The sequence below is a fragment of the Megalobrama amblycephala genome, linkage group LG24 (assembly GCF_018812025.1).
Source record: "Megalobrama amblycephala isolate DHTTF-2021 linkage group LG24, ASM1881202v1, whole genome shotgun sequence".
NCBI classification, from domain to species: Eukaryota; Metazoa; Chordata; class Actinopteri; order Cypriniformes; family Xenocyprididae; genus Megalobrama; species Megalobrama amblycephala.
The window spans coordinates 14,725,938-14,750,009 of NC_063067.1; the positions used below are offsets into that span (position 1 = coordinate 14,725,938).

Sequence of the window (24,072 nt, forward strand, 5' to 3'; positions counted from 1 at the left end):
CACATTCTTAGAATTTTTATTCCAAATCAATTTCTGTGCAACTTGACATGATCATGCAAACATTTCCATTTAGGCGCTGTTTATTTATCACGTCCAAATAGCTTTTCAAATACCCTGTGGGTCCTTCAACTCAGTCCAGTTTGAAATCAGAAGAACACAACTGTCTCTGTGCTGTTCATCAGCTGGACTGTAATGACACTGTGATTTTCCAAAACACTGCAAATTATGAGCTCTGCAGCCTAAGCCTCCTCCAAGAAGGATGTAGGAACAAACGCTTAAAAAAACTCTTCAAGACTAATGTTTGATATCTGAAAATCAGCATTTTATCTTTCCAGGCTGCAATTGCAATGAAAAAAAAAATATTAGTTGACTTTCAGTATGCATTAAACATTTCCAAAACCTTTGTGCCTTGCAGCATTTTACAAAGAGCAAAAAAGAAAGGAAAGGTACTTGTCACAAACTACATGACTCTTAAAAATCATCTTCTTTAAATCCGTCTTCACTCCACAATCTGTGAAGAAAAAGGTATGTTTGCTATGACTGACCATTTTTTTTCTTGCATTTATTCACACTTAAAAGGCTAGTTCACACGAAAATTAAAATTCTGTCATTTTCTTTCTTTCTTTCTTTCTGTGGAACATAAAAGATGATATTTGTCTCAGTGATTTTTTTTGTCCATACAATGAAAGTCAATGGGGTCCAGTGTCCATTTATCCTTCTCGGGGGGAGTTTTGGCAATTCATTGACAGAATTTTCATTTTTGGGTAATCAATCTATACAAGTATCTGAGATCAGTTTACTGTATGTTACCTTGACAACGTGAGTCTCTCGGGTGCGCACACGTAGCTTGTTGACCTGAGATTCGGCCATATCCGCCCTCTCCTCGGCTTCATCCAAGTCATGCTGAATCTTCTTGAACCGAGTCATATTGCAGTTGGCCTGCTCCTCCTGCCATACAACAACGAGATACAGTGCTCTGAAATCTGTGCTCTGCATGCGTAGACCTTAAAATGGACAACGCCATATTGTTCGACAGGTTACATGATGATATGTGGCAATATCAATGATATATTTTTGCATATACCATTTTGAACCTATTATGTACTGAAAAAATGAATTAGTGAGTTGATATTGCAAGTGAATGAAAAATACGTACTGCATCCTCAGCTTGTCTCTTGAAGCTCTTTACTTTTGCCTGTAGTTTCTCAATCAGATCTTGCATCCTCAGGAGAGTTTTCCTGTCTTCCTCTGTCTGCGCAGAGAACACAAAGTCTTTTAGATGCACTGGAGATGAGACACGCTGTTTTTTCTGTTGCGTCACATGTGTTTCTGTGAGTAATACCTGGTAAGTGAGCTCTTTAATCCTCCTCTCATATTTTCGTATTCCTTTTTGGAACTCTCCGCTCTTCTTCTGTTCACACTCCAGCTCTCCCTCTAGTTCCCGTACCTGATGATCGAAATGTTCCCACAGATACAGATAAATCCATAAAATATGTTATATTCATGTCTGGACCAAAGCCGCAATGGACATTTTTCTTTCTGCTCACCCGAATTTCCAGTTTCTGAATCTGTTTCTTTCCTCCCTTGAGAGCAATCTGCTCAGCCTCATCCAGACGCATCTGCAGGTCTTTGATGGTCTGCTCCATGTTCCTCTTCATCCTCTCCAGGTGGCTGCTGGTGTCTTGCTCCTTCTTCAGCTCTTCCGCCATCATGGCTGCCTAATGATGAATATGTTTGGTTACATATACAACAGCACACTCAAAACAAGAGTGTCAGTGTTGTGCTTTATTGTTGTGATCAGAAGAATAAGATAAGAAGTTGTGACAAGAAGAACAGATTTTTACATTTTCTGCCTATGCAAAACTCACTCTCATATTGCTAGAGTTTTGTGGGTGGTTGGGTATACTTTCTAGGTGGTTAAGGGAAATCTTGGTCATTTTTAACCCTTATAGAGTGCAACAATTGGGTAATGGAAATAGAATTTCCATTAATTGTCTCCATCGGGAAATTGATTTTTAACAATAACTGTTAAGACAGACCTGTTGTGAGCTCTGAGGTTGTTAATAGGTGGTATATGCTTTCATTGAAGCCATCTGTTCACATTATTTCAATTTATTTTTAAAATAATCATGTTTAACAGCTGAATTCATGGTGGAAAGCTACGTTACCCATGAAGCCGAGCAGAAAATTCCACCAATCAGATAATAGCAGCAAGCAAATCATGCCTAAAAGAGCTCTCCAGGCAATGCCCAATCCCAAGAAGACGTAATAGAGTTGGTCTACCTACGCTGTCAAAATACTTTAAAAAATTTGTATATATACAGTACAGTCCAAAAGTTTGGAACCACTAAGATTTTTAATGTTTTTAAAAGAAGTTTCGTCTGCTCACCAAGGCTACATTTATTTAATTAAAAATACAGTAAAAACAGTAATATTGTGAAATATTATTACAATTTAAAATAACTGTTTTCTATTTGAATATATTTCACAAAGTAATTTATTCCTGTGATGCAAAGCTGAATTTTCAGCATCGTTACTCCAGTCTTCAGTGTCACATGATCCTTCAGAAATCATTCTAATATGCTGATCTGCTGCTCAAGAAACATTTAATGTGTACAAAATATTTGTGTACAATATTTTTTTTCAGGATTATTTGATGAATAGAAAGTTCAAAAGAACAGTGTTTATCTGAAATCTAATCTTTTGTAACATTATAAATGTCTTTACTGCCACTTTTGATTGATTTAATGCATCCTTGCTGAATAAAAGTATTCATTTCTTTAATTTCTTTAAAATAAAAATAAAAATAAAAATTCTTACTGACCCCAAACTTTTGATCGGTAGTGTATAATGCTACAGAAGCTTTGTATTTCAGATAAATGCTGTTCTTTTGAACTTTCTATTCATCAAGGAATCCTGAAAAAAAAAGTACACAACTGTTTTCAACATTGAAAATAATCATAAATGTTTATTGAGCAGCAAATCAGCATATTAGAATGATTTCTGAAGGATCATGTGACACTGAAGACTGGAGTAATGATGCTGAAAATTCAGCTTTGCATCACAGGAATAAATTACTTTGTCAAATATATTCAAATAGAAAACAGTTATTTTAAATTGTAATAATATTTCACAATATTACTGTTTTTACTGTATTTTTAATTAAATAAATGTAGCCTTGGTGAGCAGACGAAACTTCTTTTAAAAACATTAAAAATCTTAGTGGTTCCAAACTTTTGGACTGTACTGTATATATATGCATATCTTGCAATAAACTTAAAATATATTATTTCTATAGATTATCAACTAGTTTAAATGAATAGGTTTATATTTTTAGTTCTATTATGTCATTCCCAATGCATCATGGGATTGTAGTTTGTTCCATCACTAAAGCGGTTTAGTACACAGTCTTTTACCTTTGTCTTTTTTTAAGACGTAAAGACCTAAAATCCCTATGGGAAAAGTGGATAAAATACTTCCAGAACCAGAAAATGTGGGCGGACACTAATGCACACTATTGTTGTCCTACTAGGAACTCACATCAGTTATGGCCTTCTTCGCCTTCTCTTCAGCATTGCGACACTCCTGCAGAGCATCGTCCACCTCCCCTGACAGCATGGACAGATCAGTCTCGAGCTTCTTCTTGTGGTTCAACACTACCGTGTTCTGTAGAGATCAGTGGATTGTGAGATGAGATCATGGCATATGATTATTGATAAATTGTTTCATTGATTCGTCTTACCTGAGCATGCAGCAGGTTCACTCTCTCACTGGACTCCAGGAGCTCATGCTCAGCGACTTTACGCATACGGTCTGTTTGTTCCACCACTCCACGCAACTCCTCCAACTCTGCAGTTAGCAGGGTGTTTCTCCTTTCTGTGATTGCCACTTGCTCCTTCAGGTCGTCACACTGATGTATAGACTCATCTAACTCTACTTGCAGTTCCTGAGAAAACACAGTTTAATTGAGGTTGGCATTTAAACGTTTTAAATTTTTACACACTTAAATGTATGTAATACAGGCTAGAAGGGATGCACTTCTGGCCAATACAGATTAGCTGGTAATTATTTTTAAGTTAAGTCTGATATTAAAATGTATACTATCTTGTGTACATTAAAAATAAAAGTTCAAAAACTAAAATCAGTGTTATTAAAGTGTCTTTAAAGATAAACTTTCAGGTTATCCAAATGTAAAAATAGGGAATTGAGCACAATCAGTTATACAATATCAATGGATACTTATAAAAAAATCTTTATTTTGTCCATTCCTAGAGATTGTGTAAAGTTGTAGTTAAAGATTACTTCATGTTTCTATATAGTGTATCTTTTTAAATCTGCATATTGATACAACCAGCCCTCCCCACTCACCTTGATTTGAAGCTGTAGGTTGCGCACCATTTTTTGAGACTCCACAGCCTGTCTGTTTGCGTGGTTCAGATGGATCTCCATCTCATTCATATCTCCTTCCATCTTTTTCTTAACCCTGATTGCCTCATTACGGGCTCTGGTTTCTGCATCCAGAGTGGTCTGCATGGTGTCCAGAGTCCGCTGATGGTTTCGACTGCATAGATAAATAGTCACATGTGTTTTAATTATATAGCGATATTTCAATAGTTAGTAGGTTTTCTTTTGTTGTTATAGAAATAAAAGAGTCCCTTACCGGAGATTGTCAATCTCTTCATCCCTCTCTGCAAGTTTCTTTTCAACCTCAGTCCTGGTCTGGCTGAGTTCCAGCTGGATGCGTAAAGTTTTACTCTCCTCGTGCTCCAGAGTGCCCTGAGTCAAACCGGGTTAGCAGCACATTAGCTTTTCACCCAAGTACACAATTATAAATGTCTGTTGGTGAGCATAGTCTAGTGTCTCAGGTAATATTCATCACCTCAGCCTCCTCCAGTGCTGCTTGAATGTTACTCTTCTCACTGTCCAGTACCTTCTTCATCTGTTCAAGCTCATGGATGGTCTTGTTACCTTGACTAATCTGATCAGTCAAGTCAGTGATTTCCTCTGCAAAACAAATATATATATTAGGCTCATTTTGAAAAACATTCTGGACCAAAGATATATGGATTATACAGATATATCTTTTCCTAAAGTCTATGTACAGTCTTGGTACCCTGCAGGTTCTTGTTCTCCCTTTTGATTGTCTCCAGCTGGTCAAGGGCTTCTTCATAGGAGTTTTTGAGCTTAAAGAGCTCTGTGCTGAGACTGCGGGACTCTTTCTGAGAGCCTTCCAGCTCGGCCTGTGTCTCCTCAAACTTCTGCCTCCACTCAGACAGCACCTGGACATAATAATAATAATAATAATAGGTGGTAGTAGAAAATAAATAAAAACAATGCTTATCTGTACTTCTGGTTAAATTAAATATTTAAATGTACTTTTTGTCCTGACCTTATCAAAATTGCGTTGCTTTTTGTCCAGTGCAACAGCCACAGCATTAGAGCGTTCCAGGTCAACCATCAAGTCCTCAATCTCAGTCTGCAGACGGTGCTTGGTCTTCTCCAGTGAGGCACATTTGGCATTGGAGGCTTCCACTGCCTCCTCAGAACTCTGGAGCCGTGCAACCAGCTTCTTCCTGAAGATGGTCAAATCAGCTTTTTAAATAAAACAGCAATTCTTTTTGATAAGTGAACAAGACCCTATATTGCATCGACTGATGACAGAGTTGTCTCTTACTTGGCATCCTCTAGTTCATCGGTCCTCTGAATGGCATCAGTCTCATACTTTGTCCTCCACTGTGCAATCTCCGCATTGGCTTTAGACAGAGCACGCTGCAACTCAGATTTGGCCTCCTGCTCCTCTTCAAACTGCTCTCTCAAGAGATCACAATCATGCCTGGATGACTGTACCGCATGAGCTAAACTGTTCTTTGCCTGGCACAAAGACACAAACCAAATATAATATTAAATGTGATTCACTTGAGATGAATATAAACACTACCAGAGAAACATTTGGGGTCGTTAAGATTTTTTTTAAAGAAGTCTCTTATGCTTACCAAAGCTGCATTTATTTGATCAAATACAGTAAAATACAGTAATATTGTGAAATATTATTAGTTAAAAAAAAACTTTTCTATTTTAATATAATTTAAAGGTGCCCTAGAATCAAAAATTGAATTTACCTTGGCATAGTTGAATAACAAGAGTTCAGTACATGGAAAAGACATACATTGAGTTTCAAACTCCATTGTTTCCTCCTTCTTATGTAAATCTCATTTGTTTAAAAGACCTCCGAAGAACAGGCGAATCTCAACATAACACCGACTGTTACGTAACAGTAGGGATCATTAATATGTACGCCCCCAATATTTGCATATGCCAGCCCATGTTCAAGGCATTACACAAGCCAGTATTAACGTCTGGAGCTGCACAGCTGAATCATCAGACTAGGTAAGCAAGCAAGGACAACAGCGAAAAATGGCAGATGGAGCGATAATAACTGACATGATCCATTATAACATGATATTTTTAGTGATATTTGTAAATTGTCTTTCTAAATGTTTCGTTAGCATGTTGCTAATGTACTGTTAAAGTTACCATAGTTTATTACTATATTCACGGAGACAAGAGAGCCGTCGCTATTTTCATTATTAAACACTTGCAGTCTGTATAATTCATAAACACATCTTCATTCTTCATTCATTCAGTGTAGCATTAGCCTGTTAGCCACAGAGCACTATCAAACTCATTCAGAATCAAATGTAAACATCCAAATAAATACTATACTCACATGATCCGACACATGCAAGATCCATTTGAGGGTTATATTAGCTGTGTGAACTTTATGCACTGTATTATAATCGAGAGCTCGGGGGGCAGGGAGCGCGAGATTTAAAGGGGCCGCAGCCTGAATCGGTGCATAGTTAATGATGCCCCAAAATAGGCAGTTAAAAAAATTAATTAAAAAAAAATCTATGGGGTATTTTGAGCTGAAACTTCACAGGCACATTCAGGGGACACCTTAGACTTATATTACATCTTGTGAAAGAACGTTCTAGGGCACCTTTAATATACAATTTTTCCTGTGATGGCAAGGCTGAATTTTCAGCAGCCGTTACTCCAGACTTATTCCAAAACTTTTGAATGGTAGGGGACAAACAATATACTTCTAAAGCCATTTTTCAATGCTTTATCGGTCTACCACAATAATGTAATGTTTCAGGTCTTTCTTCAGCAAACATTGATATGTGTGATTAATTATTGTCAGAAATTTTAATTGAATGAAAGCCTTAATAGTTATGGCGCAATGCATCCAGTGTATCTAAAATCAGGCTCACTTTGCATTCTTCTTCTAGCTGTTTCTTCAGCTCCTCCATGGTCTGGGTGAGAGCACTCTTTGTTCGCTGCAGTTGCATGACCTGAACTTCTCTCTCTTCCAGTCTGCGGCTGACCTCGGCTGATAATTGTAAGAGTGAAAAGAGAGAACAAATCCATTGGTACTTTACCAAGTGCCAGTTACTTTGTTCTTACATTATTTGATCTCTGTGTTGGCACTTGTTTCTAAGAAAAATATAAATCAGAATTTCTAAAGGAGACATCATAATGTATAATATATTTCCAGCTCCTGATCTTTATTCCATTTCAATGTGTAGGACACTGACCACTTTCTGTCTGAGCCCGTGCTTTTTGAGAGGTGACATCCATTAGCTGCCTCTGGAGTTCCTCCACCTTGGTTTTAGACTCATTCAGCTGGTCCTCATACATCCTGCACATTTTCTCTGTTGTGGCCTGCAAACGTCAATCTCTTTGTTAATTCTCTCTCTGTTCATTTGGTACTATATATATATATATAATAACAATATATATATATATTGTATTTTTCAACCCAATTCATGTTTACTCTATATGTTTTAACCATAAACTCCATGGATGGTAACATAATAGTTCTGTCATGACAACTCTCGGGAGATTGGTACGGTAATAGAGACTGGCATGGTAATGGATATGGCAATGTTAATGTATTTGGTCTTGGTGGAATAGATCTGCTATGCTGCTGCAGAGCAAGTACTGAGACTTGCTACTGCCAATACATTCACAGACATTGCTTTGAGCATGTAAGACATGCTGCTGCTGCTGCACATGTAACATACATGAATTAACCCCCATAGCAGATCGATACAGGTGGAGCTGGGGAAGGTGGAGGGTTTCTGAAAGCGTGCTGCAGATTGTTAACAGTAACACTACCGGTATTTGTTTGAATATTGAGCCGCAGCTCATTGGCCGCTGATGCAACCAGCTGTGCAATGTGGATAATGATGTAATCACCTAATGAGTTAAAGACCTATCGACATGTGCCATCTAGAGTTTCATGCCAGAACTAGGTAACAATATCTGAGTCTGAGAAACTATGTTAAACACATTGAGATGTTTTACTTTGGCTCTGGAGAGATGTTCAAGGTTCGACGCCAGGTCTTCAGACTCCATTCTGGTTTCTGCCTTTTCCTTCTCCAGCTTCTGTTTGACCCTCTGCAGGTTGTCCAGTTGTTCCCCCATCTCAGCCACAGTGTCCGCATGCTTTCTCCGTAGCATGGCCATAGTGGTTTCATGATGCAGAGAAGCTTCTTCCAGATCCCTCCGCATCTTTAAAAAGTCAGCCTCTCGCTTCTTGTTCATCTCGATCTGGGCAGAAGTAGCACCTCCTGCTTCCTCCAGACGTTCACTCAGCTCTTCCAGTTCCCTTGACACATCACTGCGCTGCTTTTCTGACTTTAATCGAGCTGCTCTTTCAGCCTCAAGTTCCTCCTCAAGCTCTTCTATACGTGTCTGTAAAGAGTTTACCAAAATACTGTTAGATTAATAACTCATTAAGCAAATATGTAATGTTCGGTCATTAGCCAAATAATTACTTTACCTGTAATTCTTTAATTTTCTTGTGTAGTTGAATAACCAAGGCTTGCTCCTCTTCAATCTTTGCACCTATTTGAACCATTTCAAGGTCTTTCCTACAGAAAAGACCAAGTACAGATTTCATTAGAGAACATATATTCATACAGCATTTTTGTAGCACAGTGCTTCCATTTGACATGAGAACGAATGCGTAATTCTTATAAAATCTCACTTCTTTAGTCTGTCCTCTAGCTGCTGTTTATTGTTCTCCAAATCCATGGATGACTCATTGGAAAGCTTCAGATCGCCCTCAAGCTTTCGCTTCACTCGTTCCAGATCCATACGGACTTTCTTCTCTTGCTCCAAAGAGCCTCTAACTGTTCCAGATAACAAATAATAATAAACAATGAAATCTAAGAAATGTATTACTCAACCATTGTGCTAGGTTAGACTGGCTAATAAGCTTCTCATAATAAATAAGGAGTTTCGGTTTGTTACGGACTCTTATGACTCTGACCCCATTTCATACTCACATCATCCACATGCTGCTCAAGTTTGATCTTGGCCTTGGACAGCATGTTAACTTTGTTCTCCTCAGTCTGCAGGTCTTCCAGAGCCTGCTGATGAGCATCCTGGAGGGCTTTCTTCTCTTTAGTCAGCCTCAGGATGGTTTCATCCAATGCAGCCATTTCCTCCACCAAGTTTTTCACCTGAGTCAACCAGAGAGAACTTGTTAATCAGTGCATTAGAGGACCTAACATAGACCACATTGCCCCATCCATGAACTTATCTGTGTTACCTTGTTCTCAGTGGCATGTTTTTCCTTTTCCACCTTGGCCAGTGTAATCTCCAGGTCATCCAGGTCTTTCTTCAGCTCAATACACTCATCCTCAAGTTTGCGTTTCTTGGCCAAGATGGTGGCATTAACCTCCTCTTCGTCCTCCAGCCTCTCCATCAGCTCCTTAATTTTCCCCTCCATCTGGATCTTAGCTTGATCAGCAGGTTGCAGCGGTCCTCAGCATCAGCCAGATTATCCTGCTCCTGAGGTCAGAATGTAAAAGTTAATTCTTTTCATCTTTCCTTTGACTATTAACTATGTGATTCTGATTCATAACTTCTTGTTTCATTGATATGAACCACTCTTACACTCACCGCCTGAAGTTGTAAGGAGAGGTCATTTTTCTCTTGCACTAAAGAGATCTGTCTCTCCTCAAACTCTTTCCTCTTCACCTCAGACCTCTCAAGAGCCTCCTTTAGCTTCTGGAACTCCTCCTTCAGCGTAGCCAGCTCCTTCTCTGTAGCTGCGCTCCTCAGCAGGGGTTTGATCTTGAAAAAGACACATCCATGGCCAGTTCTTGACTGCGTAAAAGGCACGGATGTTCCACTGAATAACCATCACAGCTTCCCTGAGTGAAGATAATCAGATGGTGGATCAGTGACATACTGTATATGACTATCCATGATAAAGAAAAGGAAAAATCTTGTTTAAAAACAAATGCAAAGTTCTCAGAAATGCACTCTTTATATTAATGTTGGTTCCATATGGTTCTAAAAACTTTTATACCATTTTTATGAAAAGTCTAAATATACTGACCCCCAAAAAATGTCATATTGAATAGCCATCAAGTAAAATATAATAACATATTTTTCTTACGTCTAAGTACATGTGAGTGTACATCTTATTATTTTTTTTAAAAATATTTTAAAGTTTTTAAAATATTTTTCAAGGTAAAAAAAAAAAAAAAAAAAAAAAAAATATATATATATATATATATATATATATATATATATATTTTTTTTTTTTTTTTTTAAATAAACTTAATTATTAATAAATAAAATAATTTTTAACCTTTTCCCTACATCTTTCTGCATGTTGGGTGCACCACAACACTGTCTTCAAAAAGTATTTCAGCTTTTTAAAATGAGTTTTTTTTCCTTCATTCACCCCCTCCTTCTGATATCAGGACAGTTGTATAATGTATATAATATATATGTTTAACTTTAAGCTGAAAAAGAAATGTCAAAGATAATTTTATCTCTTCTAATTTTCATTACAGAAGTGATGTATGACTGTTTGTATGACTTGCATTTTAAACTTATTTATTAAAATCAATATTTATATAGCGCTTGGGTTAGGTTTAGGAATTGGGTTACATAGTTAGGACTAAATTTTCCAGGATGTTGTTCCAGGATCAACAAAATATAATAATATGAACCATGAAAGCATAATGTCATTGACACTGGTGCTGGTATATATGCAGTTGTCTAGGAAGTATTTAGATTACACAAAACATTGGGTAAAAACATTACAAAATTTCAACATAAGATACATGCTGTTAGAGGATCAAGATGAAGCCTTTTATACTCTCTCAAATGTCTTTCAAAACTTTGCTCATAATGTCCGAGGATAAAAGAACCCTTATCCATTTTGTAGCCTGCACCTCACTCTCCCTGCTCTTGTTGTTCTAAATTAGCTCAGTATGTCTAGCACCAAATAGGGCCAGGCTGCCACACGCCATTGTTTCGTGTGTTCTAAATCAGTAATCCCACTGTGATACTGAGCATGCCTAAAGAGTAAATCAATTCCGCACTGCTGAAGCGGCAACACAATCAGGAACAGTCAAAGGTCAGGCAGAGGTTGTTGATTATCTAAAGCTGAACCCTTCTGAAGAAACAAGAGGACTTAATCTCCTGTCACCTGGGATGGCATTTCAGCAGTTTTCAGCCTGCTCCCAGCCATACCCATTCTGGACAAAAGAAGGTTATTTATAATAAAGATGGGAGGGGGCACTCTGGTAAGGAACCGTCAACAACTGGTATGTGCGCTGTTTGCGGGATATATGACCCACCTCCACACCTGCTTTTGTAAATGCCATTTGGGGTGGAGGGGGTTTAACCGGCTTTTTCTGTAGTGACCACACACACACAAAACATACGGACACACGCCAGACACACGCCACAACATGGTCCGCATACACTTCAGACATTCCTCCCATAGATTTACAGGCTCATAGGCCTACGCACACTCTCAACAGTTTATCGCCGTGCTTAGAAAGGGTTTAAGGAAGAGATATCTGCAACCTGACACTTTCTTCAGTCAGTGAGTAACAGCAAAACTATTTGCGTTCGGCTATTTAGATGCTTTATGACTATTGTACATCCAAACAGCACATACTTCTCTTTCATCATCCTTCTGCGCTCCATCCGCATGAGTTTCCCCCTGCAGAAGGCCTGCAGCAAGGTGAGGACCTCGGATAGCCGTTCGTCTCTCATGTCCTCCAGCTGGCCAAGAAGTCCCGCCTTAAAGAAAACCTGAAGGAGGACAGATTCACAGGTCAGTGTTGCCTAGGATGAGTTAAATGAAGTAACTGAAAATAGTGGGCATGATGGGAGTGGGAGAGAACAATTTCATGAACCTTGCTGTGTCCAAACTTGTACTGTGTGTGGTCGATATCCAGAGACCCAAGCAACTTTTCTACAGCTTTCCTGCTGTCCACATATGTGTCCTCTGGGATGGCCAAAGGATTCAGGATACGGTAGCTGGAAAATCATGAAGGTTTAGTTAAATATCTTTATTCTTCTTTCTATTAAGGTTTTACACCATTGAGAATGACCTTTAAATTGCTAACAAGATGCAGAATTGCAAGTCAATTTTGAATACAAGAAAGTAGAATTAAAGTAGGGAAAATCAAAGAGAGTGTTGAATTTTCTTTGAATTGCAATTCACTAAAATAATCTTCCTAACCTATGAAGAAAAACTCACCGCTGTTTGAATTCTGCATAGAGAATCCGGTTGGGAAATCCCTTCCTGCAGATGCGGATTCCTTCAAGAACACCATTGCAGCGAAGCTGGTGCAGAACCAGAAATGGCTCCATTACCCCTATCAGATACAAGAGCAGAAACTGAAGTCTGATGGTGTGTTTACGGTAGGTTTATGGAGATCTTGTAGCACAGTAAATGTTGTTATCCTCTACATTGTATTTACTTTTTTGTACCTGGGTTCTTTGTCTCATTGGGGATAATGCAGCGCACAAAATGAGGCTGAGTGCTTCTCAAGTTAGTCATTAATTTGTTTAGATTCTCCTAGAGTGACAGAGAAGAAAAATATTCAACATAGTAAGATTTAAACAGATTTTAAATCAGTTCACAGTCTCCATGCTAGTTCTTCTTACTACTGGGTCAGATCTTACCTGCGTCTTTGCATCTGTAGCTGGTGAAAGCTGAGCCAGCACAGACTTAAAGTGATGTTCATGGGTCAGATTACCTAAACATCACTGCAAGTCTTAACTGGCTCACTTTCCAACACCATTTCCAATATTTAATTACAATAACATGTGGCTTTTGATATAAAACAATAGACCTATGGAAAATGCATAATCTCTCCTCCATATCTCCTCACTTTTACCCACCTTATGCAGCTGGGACACTGTTTGGAATGATGCTCCTTTCTTCCTCTTTTCTCTACCCCCTGGCTTTGCTTCAGTACCTGTAACAATATGTGTAAAACACCTCGGTACAATCTGGTGTCGTGGAATCAACTCTTTAATATTAGTTGTATTAATATGCACCTGAATCTAAACTGATGAAGTTCTCGAAGAGGCTCGCCATTAACTTGTTGGATGACCTCTGGAAGATTCCCACCACCGTTTCATTAAGAGGATCTCTATTTTTGTCAAGCCATCCATTGATGTTGTACGGCACCTGACAACATACATGTATGTGAATTGATATTATATGTTAAGTGAATTATAGTGATCAAGTGATTTTTCCTTTGCCACCATTGTGCCATTGAGCGAGGCACTTAACCTCAGCATGCTCCAGACTATCCCTGTTACTTAAATGGTGCCATTCTATGGCGGCATTGCATACTGTAAATTGCTTAACAAATTCCAATGGCTCCAGTTATGCAGCTTATAAAGAGTCTATTATTGTATGCTATGGTAAAAATAGCCTTGAAATATGTGTGTGAATATGATGTTATTTTCACTCACCACTCCAGCGTAGTGCACCAGCTCAAAGTGAGTGTCATATTTGCGTTTTTTGTCTGGCCTCGGTTTCAGGAAGTTGGGAGACTTGCCAAGGTGATTGTCATAGAGTTTAGCTTTGAAGCTGCTCTCTGTGGCTTTAGGGAACATGCACTCCTCCTCCAGAATAGACAGTATACCCAACGGCTGCAAACAACACAAGAAGGATGTAACAGCTAGAGTTGCTTAGTACAGTTATCTTATACAAACATACGCATGCTTTCACAGAGTTATGTAATTCTATATCAACCTTCTCAATGAGGTCAATGCAGGCTTGCAGGTCTAATCCAAAGTCTATGAAAGTCCACTCTATGCCCTCTGTCTTGTACTCCTCCTGCTCTAGGATGAACATGTGATGGTTGAAAAACTGTTGCAGTTTCTCATTGGTGAAGTTGATGCACATTTGCTCAAAGTTGTTGAACTGTTCAGGGGAAAGGAAGAGAAAGAGTTTTTCAAATTAGGTACAATGAGTACTGAATAATATATAGGGCTGGGTATCAATAAACATTTCCAGAATCAATTCTGATTAACAAGTTCTCAATTCAGTCTGATTTTGATTCAATGTGATTTCATTTTCAATTCGTTTAGGTATTTTGTCCAGTTGCTATGTCCATTTTATTTAAATAAAATAAATTTTGGTAACACTTGATTTCAATAGTCCACTATAGACATTCTGCTAACTATAAGTAACTTTGCAACTACATGTCAACTACCAGTCATTATAGTATTTGTAGGTTGTCTGTTTAATAGCTGCAAACACTTTATTTTGATGGTTTCCAACAGACATTCTACTGACTAAAAGTAACTTTTCAAGTGCATGTCAACTTGTTCTTGATAAGTTGCAAAGTTACCTTTAGTAGAATGTCTAAAATGTCTAAAATAAATATTGAAATAAAGTGTAACCAAAATTTTCTCTTAGCTATTGCTATAAATTATAGAGAAAACCTTTAAATTGGTACATTGTGAAAATAGTTTAGTAAATTAACAACAGGACCAAAACTATGCACTTCAATTGTGATTTAACGCAACCAAAAAAGTTTTTAAAGTAAACTTTAAATTGCAGAATTTGCAGTTCTATTCTTCTTATTATTATTATAAAAATGTGTTAATATTAATGTGAAATTATAAACTCCTTTTAATAATATACAGTACTTTGCAAAAGTCTTAGGCACATCAGTATTTTCACTCCCCTAAAAGGGTTTTAAGCCAGTTATTTATATCTTTTGCTGTAGTGTGTCAGTAGGAAATATCAGTTCACATTTCTAAACATTCATTTTGCCATTAATTGTAATAATCCAGTGAGATTTTTGTATGCACAAGGAGTCTGATCTGATCTCACCATCATCAAATCCATCTGTGATTACATGAAGAAACTGAGACAAACTAAATCCAGAAGAACTGTGGCGTTTTTCCAAGACACTTGAAGAAACCTTCCAGCAAAGCTACCTGAAAAATGATGCGCAAGTGTACCTGGACATAAGCTGTTTTAAATGCAAAGGGTGGTCACACCAAATATTGATTTGATTTGGTTCATAGAAGTTAATTGGGTTACACTTTATTTTACAGTGCCGTAGTTACATTGTAATTACTCAAATAAGTACTGAGTACTATTACATGTACTTACTATAGAGTTACAGTTAGGGTTAGGGTTTGGTTAAGGTTAGTTACTTGTAATTATGCATAATTTACTGTTATTACTATAGTAAGTACATGTAGTAAAGTGTAACTACGGCACTGTAAAATAAAGTGTTACCGTTAATTAATTAATAAAATCTATTTATGACATTAGTTTTGAAAGCATCCTCACTTTACAGCATTTTTACACTAGTGCGTAAAACTTCTCACAGTACTATAGCTTTGCAGGTCGATTTCTTCAAGCGTCTTTGAGACATGGCCACAGTTCTTCTGGATTTAGTCTGTCTCAGTTTCATCTGTTTCTTTGTGTAATCACAGACAGATTCGATGATGGTGAGATCAGATCTCCGTGTGGAGCACCAGCTGTTGTCTGACTCCTTGTGCATACAAAAATCTCACTGGATTATTAAAATTAATGGTAAAATTAATGTTTAGAAATGTGAACTGATATTTCCTACTGACACACTACAGCAAAAGATATAAATAACTGGCTTAAAACCCTTTTTGGGGGTGAAAATACTGTATATTGTCTGATACGCTGTTACATATATTAAAATATTACGTAATAATAATTTGATGTTGATTCATTAACCATTCTGGATAGATTCAGAGTTCATTAAGTGGATGATTCATGGGGCTGAGTGTTCTTAAATGATTCATTAAAAGGACTGACTCAAGTAATTTTTTCATGAATTAGACTACCTTGTTTGCAATGCATATTTTTGATTAATATTATATTTTTGATTATAATATTATATTAATATTATATCATATTTTCTACCAAGAACTGGTTCATAAGAAACAATGAATCACTGAAAAGCAGTGCAGGAAACACTGTCACAGGGTAAAAAAACTGTGAGCTTGAGCTTTTAAGAATCAAAATTGTGACAAATGACATTTGCGAATAATGGAGAAAATCCATATTTTTATCTTTAAGATCCACATCTGATGTGCAGACAGTGGTAAGGAGTGATGCAATGACCATGACCGACTTACCTCAAAGATCTCAAAGCCTGCTATGTCCAGCACTCCGATGAAGAACTGTCGTGGGAGGGCCGTATACAGGGTTTTATTGATTCTGCTGACCAGCCATTTAAACATGCGATCATATGTGGCTTTGGCCAAAGCACCAACTGCATAGGCCACCTGTCATGACACAAAAGCACAAATATTCTCACTGCTAGGTGAAATTATATAGCAGGGATACTAATTCATCACTTACTGACCAAACTGACCTGTTCAACAGTCTGTCCTCTGACAATGTACTCATTGCCCACTTTCACCCTAGGGTGAAGCAGTCCTTTTATGAGGTCAGCTGAACTGATCCCCATGAGATAGGAAGCTTTGTCTGCACCTGAGTACCAAAATCACAGCGCTTAGTCAAACCAAGACACTGACTGAAGATGTTGGGTTTGCTTATGACAGAATCCCTCTTACTTTCAGTGCCATCTGCCTCTGCTTGCTCCTCTCTCTGCCGCACTTTGAACTTCATGTTGCCAAAGTGCATGATGGCACCGACTATCTTGTAACAGCCATACTTCTCCTCAGGAGTGAAACCAAGGGTGTCCATTGCATGCTAAAGAAGAAGGTAAGCAAGTCGCATTATAGGTGAGTAGTCATTTAGTGTTTATATGGAATAATTAGCATCTAAGTATCTCTTTAAAGTGATCTCCATCATACAATCAGTACTTACATCAGTTGCAAGCAGTTCCTCTCCATCGTCCATGTGGTCCACAGTTATAACACCTTGCGAGCAGAAGTGGTAGTCGAAGGGATTTGATGACACCAGCAGCATATCTGTTTAACAGATGAAAGAGGTTTGGTTTTTAAGTCACGCAAGGCACTGAGGATTAATACTGAAGGCATATTAACATCTATACTTGGTATATACTTAGTTCTTCAGCTTAAATAGTAGCCATACTGTTGGCATTTCCTCTGAATACCTAGGAGTTCTGGTTTCCTTTGCGAGAGGATCTGGTAGTAGATGTGGTAGCTTCTCTCTCCAGCTTGCTGAAAAATCACTCTAGATTTTTCCAGAAGATCTAAACAAAAGGGAATGTGAAATGGAACAGGATTTGAAGGAATAACACACACATATATATATATATATATATATATATATATATATATAAAATAACTATAATATTTTTCAAATCAGCTTACAGATGTCAATGTCAGCAGATGCAAGTTTTCCTGTAGGACCAAAATGGATTCGTATGAATTTGCCCTGTGTTAAAGAGAGGGGGGAAAGTAAAACGGAGAACAATATTGAAAGAAAGTGAGATGTTGTGCTCTTCTTATGATGTTTACTCACAAAGCGGGATGAGTTGTCATTCCTCAAGGTTTTTGCATTGCCAAAAGCTTCCATAGCTGGGTTGGCCTCAATTATCTGATCCTCTAATGTACCCTATTTATGTTGAAAACAGAAAAATGTGTGAGTTTATGATTAAACACTAAAATTCTAAAAATCTATGAGTAGGATAAAACAAACTAATGGAAATGAAAATGAAATATTATCCGTCATGATTGAAGGGAAAATAGATGAAATCAGGGTTGTTGGGTTTTCTTCCAAAAAAAAAAAAAAAAAAAAAAAGAAAAGACAAAGACAAAGAATGAAAAAGGAGCTTATAATGTTAAAAACAAGAGACAAAATGAGAGACATTGCAAAAAGGGGAATGGGCAATGTAAAGAGTGGTATAAAAAGGGTTCATAAAAACATATTGGAACGGGAAAACAAAACCTGGGTAACAAAACTCTGAGGGTCACTCCTTATCGGTTAAAAGGATGTCTGTGAATCCAAAAGGAATAGGTAAACATTTAGACATTAAAAATCCCAAAAAACATGATGTAGAGGAACAAAAGTAAGACTCGTAGGGTGACAAAAACAAGGGGTAAGGATGGGTGATGACAAAAAGAAGCACAGAAGTGAAGTTTCTGCCCTTACTCCTTTTTTGCCCCCTGCTTCACCAAGAGCAGCTATAATGGCAAAATACTGAATTACACGTTTCGTGTTGACAGTTTTGCCAGCACCGGATTCTCCGCTAGGCATGAACAAAATGTATGTGAAATATACATGAAACAATATTAAATCCAAGAAGAAAGATTAAAAAAGAAAAAAAGAAAACTCTTCAAAATGATAAAAACCCATTTTTTTTATACCGCTTCAGGATTAAATAATGAGCAAAAAGGATTTCAGATCATTCTGACCTAATAGTTGTAGAACAGAATGTAATGTTGTGGCGGAAGGTTACTTACGTGATAAGCATTGACTGGTTTTCACGATCTAAAAAAGAAAAAATTTATGTAGTACATGGTGAAGCCTAAAGACAATTCCATTTATTATCTTTTGGCTATTCAGAATCAAAACAAATGCAACATACAAGGCCTGTGTGAAATAGAGATCAAACGTGAAATGTGTTTCAGACCATACTTTTTAGCATGTCATTGTAGGCGTTGTCTGCTATGGAATAGATGTGAGGCGGAACATCCGAGCGACGCTTTCCCTTATACGCTGCAACCACTTCAGGAGAATAGACAGGAAGCCATTTATACGGGTTAACTGTCACACAAAACAGCCCTGAATATGTCTGTGGACAGACAAAAAACACGCATGAAGCCAAAAGTTATGAAGAACATTAACATGATTCTCAGACACTCTTTTAAGATACAGACAGCTGTGTAACAGTAAATGATAAAGTCGTGTCTCACATAGATCATCCAGAAACTGTAGCGACGACTGAGGTTGAAAAGAACAGAGGCCTCATTGAGGTGCGTAAGCATGGCCATGTCTTCAATCATGTCAAACTTCGGGGGATTCATCTGCTGAATGTCATCCTCTTTCACTGTTAACATCTGTCAGTATTAGATTAAAGAATTTAATCACCAACTTGTGATACATTTTCTTCTTCCACTGCAGAATGAATGCAGTTACTTGAATGACAATTGGAGAAGTGTGCAAAATTGGCCATTTTTTTCTTAATTCTGCTGAACTTAAATATTCCCTTGCTATCAATACAATACACATAATTAAAAGACACTTGACAATGAGGTAAGAAAGATCTAATTTGCATCTTGTAAGAATGTAGCTATACTTACTGAAAAATAAACAGTGATTAATAGTGATTAAGAAAGAACACGCTTCACTGACCATTCCATCTTTGGTCTCCACCATGACTTTGTCTCCATCAGTATCTTTGATCTCCACCTCAATGTAGGCTTCTCTCTCATCCGGAATCCAAACACGTTTTTTCCCTGCACACAGAAGTATTTGGCACTTCTGAATTGAACTGTGAGGTAACTAACAAACCATTTTCACATTCACAATACATACTCAACTTAATGTGTAACTCAGTCACAATTGGATAAAATTAATGATTTGAATATTTCTGATAGGCTTGTGCATCATTAAAAAAACACAGGATACAAACAGGACGTCTGACAGTACCATCAAACGCATGGGACTGCGCAGCGAGTTGTTCCAGGTTGGTTTTACGCAGGAATGTGGCCGCATCTCCAAATTCCCTCAATTCCATAAAGCGGGACATGATTAACGCTTCCGGTCCCGGACCTGCGCTCAAACACCTGTAACGTTGTAGAAACTTTGTTAGAAAAAAGTTTTTCTCCACTTTGTTTTGTTTCTCATAGGCATGTGTTGAAAAAAAACTCTAATCCACACTCTTGGTGAGTATTTGTGTACAAAAAAAAAATTTGAATTCTTCAAAACGGTCACATGCAAGGCACGGCGCACTATACAAACAGTGCTATGGAAAGCACATGCATTTGAGTACTAACCTCAGTAATGTCTAAACGGGTTGGCCTCGGAAGAAGTGGCCTGGTCCTCTTTTATTGTTTCCCTCAAGGTCAGAGTTGGGGAGATATGTCAGATATTCCCATGTGTCGGTGTGTGTTCAGTTGCTCATTGGCTGCGTGGCCGTGCGGTCCGTCCCTGCGCGATCACAAAAGGCAAACAGGTTTGACGGAACCGTACTGTAAGGGGTTATTTTTAAAACGGCATTGTTGTTGCTTGTGATTTATGCGCTGCTGGCCAGAGGTTAAATGCATGACCTGTCTCTATTTCTTTAAAGACTTAAGTGATGTTATAATGGGCAAAAAAGTGATCACAGTAAAAAAATAAAATCTATGGCTTGACCCTTGAACCTCCCATATGGGAGTGAAAACACAAGATTGGGGAGGGGAAATGGGTATTTTTTTGTACACACAACGGCGTTTTCAAACAATAATTCTGTAAACACAAAAATTAGATTATAAATTAGTCACAGCGCACTAAATTGACGTTTGTGAAAAGCCGTCACGTTTACCTGTGGTAACAAAAGCAACAGTAGGTGCTCGAGACTTCCGTCAGGAGAAATCGTATCGGACGGTACATTGACAAAACACTTAAAATGTATTTATGATGTTTTTATATTAATGGTTTTATCACATAAGGAAATAGAAATATAATTTTATATGTATGCTATAAAGAAGGACACACAAGTAACAAAAACTTACAAAACCATTCTAACCTAAATTGCATATTGCCTAGGCCTATATATTTACACAGTTTGGAAATAGAAATGTAATTTTATATGCTGGCTAGAAGGGATTTAGTTTATTTATATTATTTATTACTTGATGTATTTTTATAATATGATTACTTACACATTAACAACATACCAGATTGAAAACAACACTATCATGATTTTTTAAGAGTAGGCTTAAACTGTGTTATGACTGGATGAATATGGTATTGAAAGGATAAATTAGGGCTTCCTATAGGCTAACATCTGAGAAAATGATTTTTCCAATTTGTGTCACAACTTGATGCAGTCCATTTCTGTGAGTGTATTAGAAGGGCATCTATCTTTGCCTCATTTGACAGACTAGTTGAAAGACATAGTAGTATGTTAATATAACACACAAGATCTGCATAACGTTCATACTCAGTTACTGATACAATCAGATCCTCCTTAACAAATAGGCGCCTCAGAAGCTGTCGACCTTGAGGGGTAAAGCTGAGATAAGTGTCCTCTAGCAGAATCCATGGCCCACTATGTAGTCCGAAAATAGAAGAGAATACAACTCCTGTTCCCAATAGCCGGCATTCCATGCAGAGATAGCCATGCTGTCTGGCATGGGTTTGTGGTTAAAGAGGCGGTGCTCTGCTTTGTTTCCCTTAGAAATTACTGAGCATGATCAGCCAGTGATTAAACACTGAAAGAGCGTCCACACTATCTCAACCTTATAAATACTGAAAGAGGTGTACACCATTTATATTTAGTTGATGAAAGTGCTGTTAAACACAATTTTATTTGTATTTATTTACTTTTTAATTACATTTATTTTTTGTAGTGACATCAGAAGTTATATCGCAATGAATTAGGCTACTTCATACAGCAATCTCTGTGTTGAGGAAGCTACTTTTAAAAAAAACGTAGTTACATATAGCCTACAACAAGCTACGAACAAAAAATAGCTAACTATACTGAAGTTGCTTAAGGGGGCAATATGTTCTTCATGTATCTTCAGTGTTGGGGTAACACATTACAAGTAACACAAGTTACATAATCAGATTACTTTTTAAGTAACTAGTAAAGTAACACATTACTTTTAAATTTACAACAAGATATTTGTGTTTACTTTTTTGAGAGAAATCAGGAGTGCAGAGGTGATGTGTCCGCTGTGTAAACATGGGCAAAGGTAACGTAACACATTACTTTCCATTAAAAGTAACTACGTAATGCAATTAGTTACTTTTTAGGGAGTAATGCAATATTGCAATGCATAACTTTTAAAAGTAACTTTCCTCAACACTGTTTATCATTTTAATCAAAGATGTATTTTTGCTTGCAGCAAAACAATGAGTGATTTGAAATGAATGAACAGTTAGGTTGGAAGTGTCAAACTTGAACAAACCAATTTATATGTAGACTTGTACAAAAACACCCTAACTTACATAACTAATTCGAAAATAGTACATATTGCAAAATTTTCTGTGAATCTGTGAATCGTTTTGTTCTCTGTTCATTTGGACGAGCCGATTTACTATGACTTACACATTGGACAGAGCAAATGATTTATGATAAACTAATTCAATAGAATGAATCAGACTCTCCAATGCTAAAGTAGAACAGAGAACTGTTTAAAACGATTCCTTTACAACCTGAATTCCGGAAATGTTGGGACGTTGAAATGAAAACTAAAATGAAAACTAAAAGACTTTGAAATCACATGAGCCAATATTTTATTCACAGTAGAACATAGATAACATAACAAATGTTTAAACTGAGAAATTGTAAAATTTTATGCACAAAATGAGCTCATTTCAAATTTGATGCCTGCTACAGGTCTCAAAATAGTTGGGACGGGGGCATGTTTACCATGGTGTAGCATCTCCTATTCTTTTCAAAACAGTGTGAAGACGTCTGGGCATCAAGGTTATAGGTTTCTGGAGTTTTGGTGTTGAAATTTGGTCCCATTCTTGCCTGATATAGGTTTCCAGCTGCTGAAGAGTTTGTGGTCGTCATTGCTGTATTTTTCATTAAATGATGCACCAAATGTTGTTTATAGGTGAAAGACCTTTCAGCATTCATAGTGCCTTCCAAAACTGGCAAGCTGCTCATACCGTATGCACTTATGCACCCCCATACCATCAAAGATGCTGGCTTTTGAACTGAACACTGATAACACGCTGGAAGGTCTCCCTCCTCTTTAGCATGGAGGACACGGTGTCCGTGATTTCCAACAAGAATGCCAAATTTGGACTCGTCTGACCATGGAACACTTTTCCACTTTTGAAACAGTCACATTTAACACATTTTAAATGAGCCTTGGCCCACAGGACACGACGGCGCTTCTGGACCACGTTCACATATGGCTTCCTTTTTGCATGATAGAGCTTTAGTTGGCATCTGCAGATGGCACGGTGGATTGTGTTTACCGACAGTGGTTTCTGGAAGTATTCCTGGGCCCATTTAGTAATGTCATTGACACAATCATGCCGATGAGTGATGCAGTGTCATCTGAGGGCCCGAAGACCACGGGCATCCAATAAAGGTCTTCGGCCTTGTCCCTTAAACTAGTGTTAATTTCGTCACCTATTTTTAATTTAGTCTTAGTCTTGTGCCAAATGTCCTTTTTAGTTTTAGTCTTATTTAGTCATTCACATATCTTTTTTTGTTAGTCAAGTTTTAGTCGACTAAACGTCTCGTCATTTTAGTCTAGTTTTAGTCAAAAGAAAACTCAAGTTATCTTAGTCAAGTTTTAGTCGACTAAAAGTCTTTTAATTTTAGTCTAGTTTTAGTCAAAAAAAATTGTAGTCTTTTTTAAAAAAATAACACATTACTGAGATTATTACTGATAAACATTTCAGTAAAAAAAGTGTTTCACATATCTCAAACATTGGTTAAATGTCATAATTACCTGACAAAATACACTTGTTGAAAGATTTTTGTTGAATGCAAATGTTAAACGTGTCTGGTTTTCAATTTCTGATTTAGGAGACACATTCACAAATGATTAACCTGTTCTGAAGAGTATTTTATTTTAACCAACACAATTCAAAAGCTAGCATGTCGTCGTCGCTCGTCACTC

At 37.4% G+C, this 24,072-nt stretch overlaps 1 protein-coding gene and 1 long non-coding RNA gene across 2 annotated transcripts in view; one reads left to right on the forward strand and one right to left on the reverse strand.

Annotated features, from left to right (window-relative positions):
• Positions 1-20,613, reverse strand: myh7bb (myosin, heavy chain 7B, cardiac muscle, beta b). The gene is given in 45 exon segments (XM_048178742.1): positions 1-511; positions 811-948; positions 1,157-1,252; positions 1,343-1,447; positions 1,548-1,718; positions 3,541-3,666; positions 3,743-3,946; positions 4,369-4,561; positions 4,661-4,776; positions 4,880-5,004; positions 5,114-5,279; positions 5,390-5,573; positions 5,675-5,871; positions 7,275-7,393; positions 7,599-7,725; positions 8,371-8,760; positions 8,849-8,939; positions 9,056-9,200; positions 9,353-9,533; positions 9,623-9,813; positions 9,816-9,864; positions 9,976-10,159; positions 10,161-10,229; positions 11,999-12,135; positions 12,240-12,363; positions 12,587-12,704; positions 12,820-12,907; positions 13,234-13,310; positions 13,393-13,525; positions 13,816-13,995; positions 14,099-14,269; positions 16,480-16,629; positions 16,719-16,837; positions 16,921-17,059; positions 17,177-17,280; positions 17,427-17,525; positions 17,647-17,710; positions 17,798-17,890; positions 18,428-18,524; positions 18,739-18,766; positions 18,914-19,070; positions 19,192-19,335; positions 19,631-19,734; positions 19,928-20,064; positions 20,275-20,613. Coding segments are annotated over 44 exon segments (5,805 nt in total). The 5' UTR covers positions 20,028-20,064; positions 20,275-20,613; the 3' UTR covers positions 1-499.
• The window catches only part of LOC125260404, an 8,405-nt gene continuing 3,981 nt past the window's right edge, over positions 19,649-24,072 (forward strand). The window contains exons 1-2 of the long non-coding RNA XR_007183039.1: positions 19,649-19,776; positions 19,876-19,964. This is a non-coding gene — a long non-coding RNA (uncharacterized LOC125260404). The remainder of the gene's footprint in view (positions 19,777-19,875; positions 19,965-24,072) is intronic.